This window comes from Dendropsophus ebraccatus, chromosome 8 (assembly GCF_027789765.1).
Source record: "Dendropsophus ebraccatus isolate aDenEbr1 chromosome 8, aDenEbr1.pat, whole genome shotgun sequence".
Lineage (NCBI taxonomy): Eukaryota > Metazoa > Chordata > Amphibia > Anura > Hylidae > Dendropsophus > Dendropsophus ebraccatus.
The window spans coordinates 89,902,135-89,917,975 of record NC_091461.1 but is presented as its reverse complement, the minus strand read 5'-3'; the positions used below and the strand labels follow the sequence as shown (position 1 = coordinate 89,917,975).

Genomic DNA, 15,841 nt, shown 5'->3' with positions numbered 1-15,841 from the left:
CAAGCTAAATACAACATGCCAACAAGTTTTAGGAAATCCCATTGACATGAGGGGAAAATAAGATTTGACAGCAAGCTGGAGATTTTCTAATGGTGGTATTGCATCTCTAACCCATTGAAATGAATAGAGAAGAGCTGTAACACCGCTCTGCAGCGCTATTAGCTTTGGATTTCACTTTTTCCCCGGATGATCCATCGTAAAAACAAGTAACTCATGGAGCAGCGATCCACAAATCAGTTTACTCACCAGCTTCTGCATTGAGCCGACACGTGTCCAGAAACCCGGGTGTGAAGTATACATCAACGTCACAGAAGAAAAGCAGAACATCCCCCTTATTCCAGGCTCGAGCTCCCACTTCTAATCCGCGTCCCCTGCTGAACTCCTCCTTCAGTGGGATCAGGGTGTAGTTACTGTATCGGCAGAAGAAAACCTAGATTATCACCCAAGTCAACCATCTAGTCCTGACATCAAAGATGATATACAGGTCTGTACCTATAGGTGCTTCATTTCCTCAGATCTTGCCCCTCTATTATAGGTCAGCTGGGTAAGGGCCCTATTACCGATTTGGCAGATTATAAAGGTTGCTTATTAAGACCTAAAAATCATTGGCCGCCAGGCGCACACTGATACGTGTAATAGCAATGCACGGCTAACGGCTGATGACTGTGTACAAAAAAAAAAATTATAAAGTTTATACATACCTGACGTTCCTGGTGTCCTCCTCAGTTCTGCCCGCTCCCCACAGCAGCCGCCGGTAAAACTTCACAGCCAGTCTCTGAAGTGACAAGCCAATGACTGGCTGAGACAGTGATTGGCTGAGTGGCCTGTCACTTCTGAGACCGGCTTCAGCGGCGGCTGTGGGTAAAACCAAGGACAACACTGGGAGTGTGGACAGGTATGTATCAACTTTATTATTATACTCTTAGGCTGTGTTTGCAACCTCAAACGGGAGTGGATTGAAAACACAGAAAGGCTCTGTTCACACACTGTTGAAATTGAGTGAATGGCCGCCATATAACGATAAATAACTGCCATTATTTCAATACAACAGCCGTAGTTTTAAAATAACAGCAAATATTTGCCATTAAATGACAGCCAGCCACTTAAAGAGGATGTACCACCAGGTACATCCTCTTAATCTGAACCGAGGGATCGAACGGCGCAGTCACCGGGAAGCCCATGCACGGTTCTATGCATTCTAATGGAGCCGCGTCATACAGGGGAGGAAATTCCCTCCCACTGGGGGCGGGCCGGCCTACCTCCAGTGCTTGAGCACCGGCCGATTCTGGTGCATAGAACGGCGCCATACACGGGAACCGGATCGCAGCACCAGCTTCCCCATGACGGCGCCGTTTGATTTGTCGGTTCAGATTAAAGAGGATGTACCTGGTGGTACATCCTCTTTAATTTCAACATTGTGTGAACAGAGCCTTTCTGTGTTTTCAATCCCCTCCTGGTTTTGATTGCTATATGAGGACCACAATACTGACTGAAATATACGTAGTGTGAACCCAGCCTTATAAATCACAGGCTGCACAGACATCACTGATGTGTAATAGTCTCAATAGGCGAGCGCCGATCTAGCAGTAGTGATCGGGCAGTCTAATACGGCCCTAAAGGGCAGAAACACTTTCTGGACTGTGACTTTCTGGAACCTCTCCTGGCCTCCCTCACCAGGTCCTGACACATATATATACACTGCTGAATGGTTTGGTGCATCAATTATTTTAAATAATTCTTTCAGAGTTTGTGATGTCCAAAAGAGGAAGATTCCCTAATATCTTGTAAGTGAAAATTCATCAGATAAGAAACTACATCTGAACAGTGCAAAAACTGCATTTGTACTCTTAACAATGCCTTATTCTTCATAGGAAACTGTCAAAATACTGTATCCATCTAAACACCTAATCTCATACTGTCCAAGAACTATACCCCAGTGCTGCTGCCCCCCTATGTCTGCCTCAGCTTCAGGATACCTATGTCTGTCTGTATGTGGGTATGAAATGACAGTCTTGGAGAATAAAACATGAGAATATACAGCCATCTGACTTACCTTTCTATAGTCTTAAGGATATTTTCCACCTCTGACAGTCCCTTTTCACCAAAGTAGACCACAGTCAGGTAAGTCCTTTTGTCTTGTTTAATACAGACATCTCTAGAAAAAGCACATGATAACACATTTACATAAAGCGTACACTACAACAAATAGGCCATTTTGCCTTTGATAAATTATTGTACAAATAAAAGCAGGAACGTTCCCCAAAACTATAAGTTTCTTTAAAGTGACTCTGTACCCACAATCTGACCCCCCCCCCCCCCCCAAACCACTTGTACCTTCAGATACCTGTTTTAATCCAAGATCTGTCCTGGGGTCCGTTCAGCAGGGATGCAGTTATTGTCCTAAAAACCAACTTTTAAACTGACAGCCCTGTGCCAAACGGTCATGGCCTAGATTGTGTATGCATTAGGCTGGCACACCCTCTCTGTCCCTCCTCTCTCTGCCCTCCTCATCATTAGGAATGCTCCAGGCAGATTGTCTCCTATTCCTCACCTGTGTCAGCACATGGGCTGGATCGTTAAGGCACCGGTGCAATGTTCAGACAGGAGAAAATGTTTTAGGGGCATTCTTAATGATGAAGAGGGTGGGGATGAGGGACATAGGGGTGGTGCAAAGTTAGGGCTCAGATATTCTAGGCCACTGCCGTTTGACTCAGGGCTGCAAGTTTAAAAGTTGTTTTTTAGGAGAATAACTGCATCACCTGCCGAACGGACCCCAGGACAGATCTTGGATTAAAAGCAGCTATCCGAAGGTACAAGTGGTTTGGGGGGACAGATTGTGGGTACAGAGTGGCTTTAATATCCCAATATTAGTGAATGTTTTGCAGATATTTATATTTAAAATGGAACTCACAATGAGAATTCTTTGTCAAAATGTTTTTCACAAGTAACCAGCCTTGATTGATAGATTTCTCCCTATAACCAGAGAGCGATCTATTGATCAAGGCTGCTCGGGGTGGAAAGAAGCTGATGGGGGACCCCCTAAGGACTTGTGGTTCAGGCTTGAAATTATTGGCAGGTTTCCTTTAAGATTGTCAATGAGGAACTAGAAGAAGGTTCTGCAGGCTGGAGGTACAGCCGTGCAAAAGGTCCGGGACTTTGGTGGTAGCGCTGACGGCATTCAATGGATTTTACTCCTTGAATGATGGGAGTAGTAGTGGTGGATGTAAAATAAGAACTTTATTGCAAGAATTACGCGTTTCAAGGCACAGCCTCTTCATCAGATTAATATCTAAGATACTAATCTGATGAAGAGGCTGTGCCTTGAAACACGCAATTCTTGCAATAAAGTTCTGATTTTACATCCACCACTACTACTCCCATCAATTAAGGAGTAAAATCCATCGGACCCCATAGATCTGTAGTGTTGGGCTCATAGCAGGACCACCCCAGGTGAGCGGCTCTGGAAGCCACTACTTTAATCTGAATTCCTCATTTGCAGTACACTATGTGCGCCCCAGGTGTTTTTTAAATCTTTTCAATAAGGAACTACAACCAGTAATAACAATTCTAAAACAGTCCCATCTCACTAGAAAGGGTTCTCTACATTCTGTAAAAGAAGAAATTCCCAGTGTATTGTGACTGCTCAGACATCACCCAGTCTGCTGTTAAACAGGTTTAAAGGAATTAAACCAGTTGGTCAACATTTTCATAGAATTCTGCCATCAGTTGTAGTTTCTGTAGCCAAGGACACTTGGCTTGACGCTGCATCAAATCAGTAGTAAAACTATGAAAAAGTCTTCCTGCCAGCTTTTCAAGGGCAGCTTCTTAGCCTCGATGCACACTTAAATGACCTTGTAGGGAAAAAATGCTTTGCCATCTAATTCACCATAGATTTGTGAGGTCATTTTACTTAAAAAAATCTAAAGTTTTCCAATACTTATCAGCTGCTGTATGTCCTGCAGGAAGTGGTGTTTTATTTTCAGTCGGACACAGTGCTCTCTACTGTCATCTCTGTCCGAGACAGGAACTGTCTGGAGAAGTAGAAAAATACCCATAGAAAACCTCTCCGGTTCTGGACAGTCTTGTCTTGATCAGGGGTCGCAGCAGAGAGCACAGTGTCAGACTGAAAAGAATACACCACTCCCTGAAGGACGTACAGCAGATGATAAGTATGGGAAGATTTGTGATTTCTAAATAGAGTTAAATTACAAATCTATATAACTATTTAATACTTGTTGATTTGAAAGGAAACGATTTTCGCTGGAGTACCCCTTTAATGTCCATGCTGACACAGTAGCCAAAACCTAGCAAGTACCCCAACCAACACAGCCTGTTCCCAAAAGGCAGATAAAAGGAAATCAGATAATGTAATTTTAATACTAGTACAGTCTGGAACTCAAGAAGAGTGATTGGGACCCCTGATCCTTTGTTTGTGGGGGTCCCAGCTCTTAATGTTTAGACACTTATCCCCTATCTGGTGAATTGTAGATGGGACAACCCCTTTCAATTAAAATTTTTGTTCCAATGAAGGAAAATGATTTTGTACTTTTGAGCAGTCACAAACAAAAAAAGAAAACATAACCTTTTTAATTGTTTTCCTTAAGATTTTTAAATTATTACATTGCTGTATTCATTTACTGTGCCCAAGTATTGGCAAGATCAAGGGGATCTAAACCTTCTGATCCTGACAGATTAAAACTTTTGATGCCTCTTTGAAAAGTACTAAAGTACTATATATATATATATATATATATATATATATATATATATATATATATATACATACAGTATATACATACAGTATATATGTATATTACACACACACACACTCTTTTTCGGGGGGCAGGGGGGGGGGTTGTACTTTTATAGAATCAGTAGCTTACTTCATGTCGATGTTCTGAAGAAGCTATTGTTAGGAAATAAATTACATCTGTGTACAAAGAGATTAACAACGGCAATGCAACCAAGGAAATTACATAGCACAAGAGCTCCCTTTTCCTAACCACCAGGTCTTATCATACGATCAGCAGCCATAAACCTATAGTAAACTCTGCAAATAGCTGTAAAATAGCTCTAAAACTTTGTATGAATAAAGTTATTGGTATAGGTCTCGGAAAACCTTAAACATTTTTGGTAGATACTGACACAGGAACGTGGGGTCTCACTAGGCATATTTTGGCAGATTGATATGGAAAGAGTCTTAAATACAGTGGTACCTTGGTTTAAGAGTAACTTGGTTTAAGAGCTCACAGTTTTTCAAAATTGTGACTTGGTTTAAGAGCATTGCTTTGGTTTAAGAGCTCCATTAACTGGGTGGGAGGGGGAGTGGAGGAGGGGCATGGTCTTCATTGCATGGTCTACAGCACTGTACTCAAACCATGGAAGTCTCCCTCACCTTCGAAATCATTGGAGATCCACTTCAGGCTGGGGCTTGCATCAGGGGACAGGACTGTGGAGATAATCTCTCCATAGCTATAACCCCTCTCTCCCCGGACAGAGAGTGCTGCTATACTGTGCCCACATCTGCCCTGCTCATTCCTTCCTGCTCCCTGCAGTCTCTGTTAGTGCTTGTGTTTCCCATCCTCTCCATTACTGTACAGTAACTTATAATATCACATATTCTGCTGTTTCTGAATGTTTGTTTCATTTGTTTTACATGTTATTCAGAATAATAAATCATTATTTTTGGGGTGTGGAACCAATTGTCTGCATATCAGTGATTTACTTTGGGAAAATTTGCTTTGGTTTAAGAGTGGATTTGGATTACAAGCGCGGTCCCGGAACGAATTATGCTCGTAATCCAAGGCACCACTGTATATTGTTGCACAAAACATCGACATTGCGGATCAGCATGGACAGCCTGGACTAACTGCTGGATATCTTATATGGACTCGAACATGGTCCAACCCCCTTTCCACATCAAAAAAATAAAAATAAACCTCAGTGTATGTAAGTGTATTTAGCTTATTTTGAGTATCTGCATTAATGACAGAATAAGTAAAAAAAAAAAAAATCTTTAAGGTAACAACAAAAAAAAGGACCCTAAAGTTCTTACTTGTAGTTCTCGATGAACTGTGCAAAGGCTTCTGTTCTGCCAGACAACGGGACAATGAGGTTGACAATCGTCCTGGAGACGTCCTGAGTTTCCACCTTGACTTTCATGAGTGGGCCAAAGGGTCTGAATAAAGTGATGTGGTGATAACTCCCAGACTCGGCTTTCTTGTAGAACAGCTCATAATGGGATCCTTTATCCCTTTCAGTTCGATAGTAACCTGATAATAATGAAGGGAGTTAAAAAAAAAAAAAAAAAAAAAAAAAAAAAAAAAAAAAAACCACACGCCTCAAACTGCAAATAAATGTAGTGGTGGTAGGATTTATCATCTCATATGCCAGTCCCAAATATATTCAATTTATCCAAATAAATTTATTCTTAACAAGCTTGTATTCCACCATCGCCTAACTGAAGGGTGCTGGAATAGAAGCTAGTTGGGTAGAAACCATTGTAATCCAGCCTACAAATTATCTACCGAGTTGATTGTGAATACTTTCTTTGTGAAGGAGTCCGCACATCTACTGATACACTGATTGAAGAACATTCCCCACAGAACTTACCTTCTACAAAGTCAGAGTCACTGAATATCAGTTTTTCCGACCCCCTGTTCTCTTGTTCTTCATCGTCTTCATCAGGGTTATTTATGACTTCCAGGCCAGCTTCTATAACTTCAACCAATTCGTCTCTCCTGTCCTTTCTAATGGGTTTTTCCTCCGGATGGCGAGTCAGCCCCATCTCCAGCTGGTAAACTTTCATAGCGTTAAAACTTTCAAAGGGCACAACTGCATATTCACTGGGAAGCTTAGCACCCACCACAACTTCTGCCTTGTCTATCTGTGAGTGCAGAAACTCAAGTAGGTCATTGGAGGGCTGCTCTTTGGTACCTTGGTGCCCTGCACCAGCTGCTTGTTTCTTCTCATGTGCCACCCTCAACTTCTCACTCATTTCTTGCAGTTCCTGCTTGAGTTGGGCAATCTGTCTTTTTAGGCTTGTTGCACGACTTTTGTAGTGTTCTTCCTGCTCCTGAAGAAGAGCTTGGTAATACTCCTTGCTGTACATCTCCCCAGCGATGCCAGGAAGAGAGCCATTTCCTTCAGGAGTGGGGGCACATTCTAAAAGATATGTTAGAAGCATCAAGCTGAAAACCAGGGCAAGTCCTACAAATAACCACCGGGTCCTGCCTTGGAGATACAACCCTCTCCTGGGCATTCTTCTGGAAGTCAGGATTTTTCTTGTGCATGAAGACAATTTAGAGAATCATTCCATGGAGCTTGTTGTTTACATCCAAACTATTTGGTCTCACGTCATTGAAATAAGAATATATGTTTCCCTCAAGACAGGAACACACACATATACATTCAATCTGTTATGTCCATGAAAAAAGGTGACCTCATAAAATATCCACAACTAGGGAAACATTGTTGGAGATGAGCTGCTGCTTGCTGATGGTTAGCTTCAAAAAGGTACATTTCACAGGATGCATTAACACTCCAGCTTTAAAGAGTCAATCACTTCAACCTGAAAGAAAAGAAAACCATGGATGTCAAAAAGTAAGCAGTACACAAAAGAAAAACTCATACTAACATGGGGAACGGGAACCTACCTCCCTGCAGGCTATTATACTACATATATTTAAAGTGTACCTGTCGTTCTAACTTTCAAAACCTAAATCAACAGTAGATGTGAAATAAAACAAGTTTCATTTTCATTTTCATTTCAAGTTTCATTTTTTTTTTTAGTTATCATGGAAAACACGGAACTTCCTGTGTTCTAACTTTTTTTTTTTTTTTCCAGAGAGTCCAAACACAGGAAGTCCCCTGTTTCCCAGGTCATCTAAGCGCTCAGTCATAGATACATTGAGCCGTGACACTCTGTACTGGTCAGACTTCATGTGTCTAGTCTCTTTTTCATTCAGCACAAGACTAAAAATCTGCCTTCAGGAGACTGGACCTAGATGTCTGGTAAGTATAGCTTTGTCTTACGGCATGATAACTAAAAAAAAAAAAATAATGACTAAGTTGCAAACGGTTTATATCACATGTACTGCTGATTTAGATTTTGAAAGCTATAATGACAGATACACTTTAAGAAATATACAGAGCCACAATGCGAAGCTTAGTGGAATAATTACTACTTTAACACTAAAATAAAGCAATGCAAAAAAACAATCAAGTAGTAAATAAAAAAAATGGTAAAAAAAAGGAACAATGAATATAAACAGTTATTTTTTTTAGTTTCATCTATTTGTAATTAAAAACTGTTTATCTATTTGGAGATAAATATAACCACAAGAACAATAAAATGTTACAAATATATAGCTAATAAATTAACAAGCTATGCCATGTACACATAATAAAACAGCAGATACTGGAATATTGTAGGAAGTGCATGTGAAAAAAAAACATGTCCGCAGGGCACAGCTCTAGTTCCTCCCCCCCCCCCCCCTCCTTTTGCCAGATTTCTGATTTCCTACCATTCTGTATACACAGCTTGCATGCAGACTTAGATTTTCAGACTAAAAACCATGTGTGTCCAGTTGTGCAGTCATTTGTTTCTATATTCTATGTTTCCTCTTATTAATCTACAGGGAATATTTTACAGATGATTGCAGTCTTGCTAAAGTGTCTGGTATATTGTATACCAACCAGTACTCTGATGCCATATTTTGGAGATGGTTTCCCCTTCAAGTCTGCGTCTAAGTCTCATAAGAAGAATCCTTAAGACATGACTGGAAATGTAAGTCGTGTCCTAAGGCTTCTTATTAGAGTCAGACAATAAAAACAACAATACAACAAACACCCAAAAGCATTTATGGCTGGGTCCGGCATCCAGGACCACAGCCCCATTCACTTATAAATAATAGATGGTCTTACGAACCCCGTGGCGATGCACGTGGAGTCTCTCACATCAATACCATACTCTTTATTCACTATTTATTACTACAGTTCTGGCATTTTCACTTGGAAGACACAGATTAGTCACTGGCCCAGTAAGTGGGCTGTAGTCCTGGATGCGGGCTCATGGTTAATGATCATCTTCCTGGAACCCATCTTGTCTGCAATGTGAATATTTTACTTTAAAAACATACATTACATTGTTACATTCCCTCTATAGCCACATTTATGCAGTGGTTACTTATTGTCTCCGCAGACAGCTAGCATAGTAATAACATGGCAATCCACCAAATTCATGGGCGGACAAGTAATGCTTACATGGATGGAAACCAAAAAAAAAAAAAATCACGTGGGACATTAAATCACTTTACCAGAAGTCAAAAAAAGGAAAGGAAACACATTTGTAATGTACTAAATGTCTGAACAGTGTAAGTGTCTACAAACCTGAACTAACCTGTGATCAAATCATTAGGATCTTTATGATTTTTTTTATTTGTTTAAAAGGGTATTCCCATCAAATCCCTAGGATATGCAATCACTCAATGATCAGTCAATAGGGATCTGATCTCCGAGACCCCTACCAATCATCAGAATGAAGGAGTGGTGCATTCCCTAGTCTTATACTGACTGTCTCCACAGAGGTGGCTACTACTACTGAAGTATGTGCAGAACCTGAAGAAAGGGTCAGAGCATTGTAAACTATTCCCCTGTCACCTGATGATCCCGGATTACTTGTTCTGCTTAATTTTGTTATCCTGCCATAAGGAGCTTAAAGTGACTGTACCACCAGGCCCAAGCTGAAGCACTGGAGGCGGGCCGACCCACCCTTAGTGGGAAGAAACCCTACCCCCTTCTATGATAGGGTTCCATTGATTCTAATGGATTCACGTCATAGAGGGGCTGGGGTTTCTTCCCACTAAGGGTGGGTCGGCCCGCCTCCAGTGCTCCTGCCTGGTGGTACAGTCATTTAACCCCTTAGCGACCCACAACGTATCTGATACGTCATGGTGCAGCGGGGGGTGTTCAGAGAGGGGTCCCGCCGGGACCTCTGAATGGCGCTGCTCCCGGCTGATGTATGCAGCCGGGGAGCACCTCTATTAGCCGGCGAGGGTCCCGTTGCCGCGCCGGCTAATTAAGCCTCTAAATGCAGCTGTCAAACCTGACAGCTGCATTTAGAGGCTTTGCTCGCACGTCCCTGGTGCCTAGTGGGACGGATCTCCCCCCGCGATCGCGGGGGGGGGGGGGGGGGCGAGATCCGTTCTTCACGATGACACTGATCCCGGCTCGGCAATAGATTGCTGTGTAATTTTTCACATTCCTGATCTCATACGGTAAATGGCGCTAAGGGCAAAAAAATTCCAAAGTGCAAAATTGCGCATTTTTGGTTGCATCAAATCCAGAAAAAATGTAATAAAAAGTGATCAAAAAGTAGCATATGCGCATTCAAGGTACCAATAGAAAGAACACATCATGGCGCAAAAAATTACACCTCACACAGCCCCATAGACCAAAGGATAAAAGCGCTGTAAGCCTGGGAATGGAGCGATTTTAAGGAACATATATTTGTTAACAATGGTTTGAATTTTTTAAAAGCCTTCAGATACAATAAAAGTTATACACGTTATATATTATTGTAATCGTAACGACTTGAGGAACATGCATAACAAGTCAGTTTTACCATAGGGCGAACGGCGTCAATGCAAAACTCCCCGAAATCAAAACAAATTCCTTTTTTTTTTCAATTTGACAGCGCAAATTATGTTTTTCCGGTTTCCCAGCATATTTTATGGAAAAATAAAGCCTGTCATTGCAAATTACAATTGGTTTTGCAAAAAATAAGGGCTCATATACGTCTCTAGGTGAAAAAATGCAAGTGCTATGGCCTTTTAAACATAAAGTGGAAAAAGCTAAAGTGCAAGAACGAAAATTGGCTTTGACCTTAAGGGGTTAAAGGGGTATTCCAGAGGAAGTACAATACGTGTGAGGGTCCTCTTACACAGAGTGATTATCTGACAATTGGCTGATCATTGTCTTTCAACATGTTTGAAAATCATCCGCCGCCGTGTAATAGGTAGTGCACGGGCAATAGTGATTGGCTGAGTGTTCTGTCACATCAAAAAATGATACGGAAATGACGGAGGTGGCTACGGTGAGTGAGAAACTTAGAAACATACCAGGGCGACATTGGGGGAGCGTTCACAGGCAAACATCTTTATTTTCTTTACACGCTGGAATGTGTCTATAAAGCAAGGGCTGCACTAACATCATTAACTATGTCCGTGCAGCCCCTGCCGCATGATAATTTGGCTGTGTAATAGGCTCTTCAGATCGGCTCCTTCAGATCGGCACTCTCTTACCCAGTATGTTGGCCCTAAGTCAACTGGTGCCAGATCAGTAAATTACCTATGTTAAAAAATAAATAAAAAAACAAGCCTTCCAGTACTGATCAGCTGCTGTATGTCCTGCAGGAAGTGGTGTATTCTTTCCAGTCTTAGGGTATGTGCACACTGAGGAAAAGGCGAGGAATTCAGCTTGAAATTCCTCCCGTAAAAAATGTACAGAGCAAAGTCCCATTGTGTTGAATGGGGTTTCTGCTCTGTTGTTCACACTGCAGAATTTCCGAGCAGAATTTTCTGCTGTAGATCTGCTAGAGGAATCCTATAGAAGTCAATGGGGGGCTTAAATTTTGCTTGAATTCTGCCTGAAAACTTTCAGCTACAATTCCTCGAGAATTGCTCAGTGTGCACATAGCCTGAAACCTTAAATCTTTGGGATCTACAACAGAATTGGGCTGATTTGTGCTAATGCCATGGGGCAGGATACAACCTTGTCGATGGCATTAAATAGGGGTAAGTGCATGGTAAAAGCAACTCTGCCTATGGTGGGTTGTGTGAGTTAGTAGAGTATTGCGCTGCTATGCCAGATACTGCTGCCCCATGCACCTGTTTTACAGAGTTCTTGTTATGCGCAGACACATGGAAGTGACAACACAGATGTCGGTTTACTGCAGAATTACACCAATGGTGATGAATGGAAACTTTAGTAAAAAAAAAAAAAAAAAACACACACACCACAACACACAACTGTTTCCCATTGCAATAATTCATCAGGGAATCCTTCAGTGCTTCCGTACACATGGTTGCCCATAAAACTTGCCATATGCAAGTGTATACAGTATAAACTACTACCGCAGCCAAATACCTGAACTATGACTCCTAACCCAGGGGTCAGATTTAAGACACAACGACCACTCACACAACTCTCTCAGTAGGGTCACAAAAAAAATACACCCTAAGGGTACAAACACACACGGCTTATACGCTGCGTATTTACTGCTGCGATACGCAGCAGATTAGATCTAAATAACTGAACACAGTATCAAATCTGCTGCGTATCTGCTGTGTGTGTTTGTACCCTGAAGAACAAGTCAAGAGACTGTTTGTCAGGAGTACTCAGTCACTGACCCCTACCCCACTACCTTTGGCCGATAAGTGACTGTTGACATGGGCAACATGCAACAGTACCATGCATAGACACTGTCTATAGAGACGTTTAAGTATTTAAAGGGATAATGAGCCTTAAAGGGGTTATCCATGATAGAAACAGCATGACTTGACTCCATTTTGGGTGGGGTTTTGCTTATTCACTTCAATGGAATTGTGTGGCAAAACCCCACCCAAACAGAGTGGTTCAGTTTCTGAAAGAAAGTTGTCATGTTTTTCTAAGTCTGGATAACCCATTGCAAGTCACAAAGCACTTGACTTGATTGTCGTGAAATTCCTTCTGTCATCGGAAGTTTGGGTATCCATGGATACCACCACATCAGGTTGGTACTGTGCACAAGCCTAACTGAATCAGAATGGGGAACGCAGAGTACCAACCAAGAACTGTGGAAAAAGAAATCTCACGGCCATCGGGTCAACGTGACTGGTACACTTTAACCGAAAATTGCCCACCGTTTGGCATTGCCCTTAATACCATGTCCTGTGTATGGTGACATCTATGTCACTTCTGGGAGGGATTCCAGAGCAGCAGCATTAGACTGAAAGTGACTAGTGGGGTGAGTACTTTTTTCCCACTTTACCTTCCCAGCCGCTGACAAGTTTTTGAACAGTCCTAGACACAAATAACTGAAAGCAGCACTATTACCACTAGGGATGGTCCGAACCTGCCGAGGATCAGATTCCCGCTGTCTGCCCGGGAGGAATGCCTGGAAAACTGGTCCTCCCGCTGGCTCCGCCCGCTGCACGGAGCGGGCAGACAGCGGTAATCATTACCGAGGGTTCGGGTTCGTACGAACCCGAACCGAACTCTGTTCGGACCATCCCTAATTACCACCACAGCAAAAAAACAAAAACAAAACACATGGGGTCATATAAAATCCTTACAGGTTTGTCATAATAAACTATGCAAATATACCCAACAGATTCCTTGGAATAGGGGAGAAATATATAACAAATAGTTAAAACATTCCTGAGACTTACTGGAAAACTGGTGTTCTATATATGTAATTCACTAACAACCACATCAAAGTTTTCATTAATGTTTTCTGAACAATGATGTAAAATATACATCAAAAAACCCTTTATTAGGAATAGACTTGAGCAAAGCGATCAAATTGCACTGTCAATTTTGCTTCATATTTTCAAATTCATATTTTGCTTAATATATTGCAAACTCATTGCAATTTGCTCTAAAATTTGATAAACATGGCGACCACATATGTTAGTTTACAGTACTGTCACTTGGCGGGAGCAAGGGATTATCCATAATCCCTTGTCGCCGTCCAATCACCAGCAAGCCCCACTGTGATGTCAGCAACTCCCCCTTACCCTGTATATGGTGTGATCCACTTCCCTGAGGCAGGCAGTCGGCTGAGTGTACAGAGGAGAGAAGGCTTGCAGCAGGCATGCATTTAGTGGCTTGCAGCAGGCATGCATTTAGTGGCTTGCAGCATTTAGTGTATAAAGGGAGAGTAAAAAGGATAGGAGAGTCCATTGCGGGAGGGTGTCTGTGGGTCAAGTTATCCCAGAGTGTGGGAAAAGTGGTTAGTGTCCATTGAATCCAGGCTGTGGGTCAAGTTAACCCATTGGTATCCTAATGTGGGTGCTTTAAAGCCATTGTCCAATTCAACTAGTCTGTGGGTGCCGTGGGTGACGTTAACCCATTGGTATCTTAGTACGTAGGTGCTGTTAAGCCACTGCTGTGCTAAGAGAAAATTGATTTTACACTGCTGTTCCACCAACATCCACTGCTGCCCCGGGCGAAAATTGAATGACTTTTTTTTTAAATTGAAATTTTCCAATTTTGGACACTGTCACAACAGCAGCTGTTGTACAAAACATTACTCATTGTAATATTGTAATATTCCCACTATTTTAGCTACTATATTTTGGCTGTTTATCAAGATCCATTTGTATGCTGTTCGCAAATATTTGTGAATCCGACCCAATATTTGCGAACCTCGCAAAACAAATTTTTCAACTGAATATTCCCCATCCAAACACTTTTTGCACTTGGGCCGCATGTAGACAAAACAGCCTGCAGTGATGAGCAGAATGGTGCATGCACAGGCAGACAATGGCTAGACGGCGACTGATGGCATATGATCACATGCTTCTACTCTGCAACTTATGTGTAAGCTGCAAGCTACCACGTCAGGATAGTGGGCAGAAATCTAAACCGGTTGATTTGTGTATGACAAACGTGAATTTCTTTAGTTGAGATCTTGGCAGAGCAACACCGCAATCTTAGGCCGTACAGCCATAAGTCCCCATGTAGCCCCAGTCTTAATGGTTAATAAGGGATTCCCTCCAGTGAGACAGCCTGTGACTCAGCATTCACATGTAATCCTCTTTGCTAGTATGAGAGAATGGATACACATACGTGGCCAGCGTTGTCTAGCATAAAAGTAAGCTGCACCATCTGTTTCCAATTACCAGTACAGGGAAGGGGTGGGAGTCTGCAAGGAAAGAACCCCGGAACCCACGGAAGCGAGAGACGGATGCCTCCTCCCTATGGGAACAGAAGCAGAGAATGACATGGCCTGTCTGGAGTGGTCATTATTCCGGGAGACAGGTTGGCTGTTACAGTGACAGCGGGCAGGGTAGGATGGGCACTGGAAAACTAGAGAAACCATCCTGCACAAACTCTTTAACTCATTCGGCTCCTACATGTGTTGTATAAACCAGTTTGCAGAAGGCACTGGTTTCAGCTTAGGTGCATTTCCTTGTGAATTGTAAGAATGCTATGGGTTGAAAGGGGCACTCCGGCAAAAAGGGTTTTCACTTAGGGACATTATCATGCTAAAGAGCTGCCCTGCTTCCCTGAGGCCTCTTTGCTTCCTCAATGCTACTGCACTACTGGTTCTGCGGCTTTGTGAATCTGCTGGTCACTCTGCAAAGCGCTCTGTGTATGGAGTGTAAGGCCTCGTCCACTTGTCCATTGTTTCTTTCTGCAATCGTGGACAGAATATGATCACACTGCTGTTTATGGCCTAAGTGCTGGGCCGGTGGGACCTTGCAGTACGGCAACAAGGCCCGAATCACTCAGAAAAAGATGGCTAGTCACTGTACAGAACAGTATGAGAAAAACTGGTGTGTTATTGGGAAAACAATACCAACCAACCAATCTAAGATGGCTGTTTAGCCTCAGCACGCTGGTGCCCCTTAATGAAAACTATTTTCTGCTTTAGTGTCACTTTAAAAGAAGTTGTGTGGGGATGCAAAAATTAGCTGTAGGGCTGGGGGTGGTGTAATAATAATAACAACAACATAATGGGGGAGATTTATCAAATATGGTGTAAACTGCAACTGGCTCAGTTGCCCCTAGCAACCAATCAGATTCCACTTTTCATTCCTCATTCTTTGGAATAGAAAGGTGGAATCTGATTGGT

General features: G+C 42.3%; 1 protein-coding gene across 3 annotated transcripts in view; it reads right to left on the bottom strand.

The window, feature by feature from the left end:
• Nucleotides 1-15,841, bottom strand: part of CSGALNACT2 (chondroitin sulfate N-acetylgalactosaminyltransferase 2) — a 46,880-nt gene that overhangs the window by 3,863 nt on the left and 27,176 nt on the right. For all 3 annotated transcript variants that reach the window (XM_069979280.1, XM_069979282.1, XM_069979281.1), the window contains exons 2-5: nt 6,613-7,570; nt 6,056-6,272; nt 2,054-2,155; nt 247-410 (exon numbers count right to left, since the gene is read on the bottom strand). In XM_069979280.1, the coding sequence (XP_069835381.1) occupies nt 247-410; nt 2,054-2,155; nt 6,056-6,272; nt 6,613-7,261 (1,132 nt within the window). In that variant the 5' untranslated portion in view covers nt 7,262-7,570. The remainder of the gene's footprint in view (nt 1-246; nt 411-2,053; nt 2,156-6,055; nt 6,273-6,612; nt 7,571-15,841) is intronic.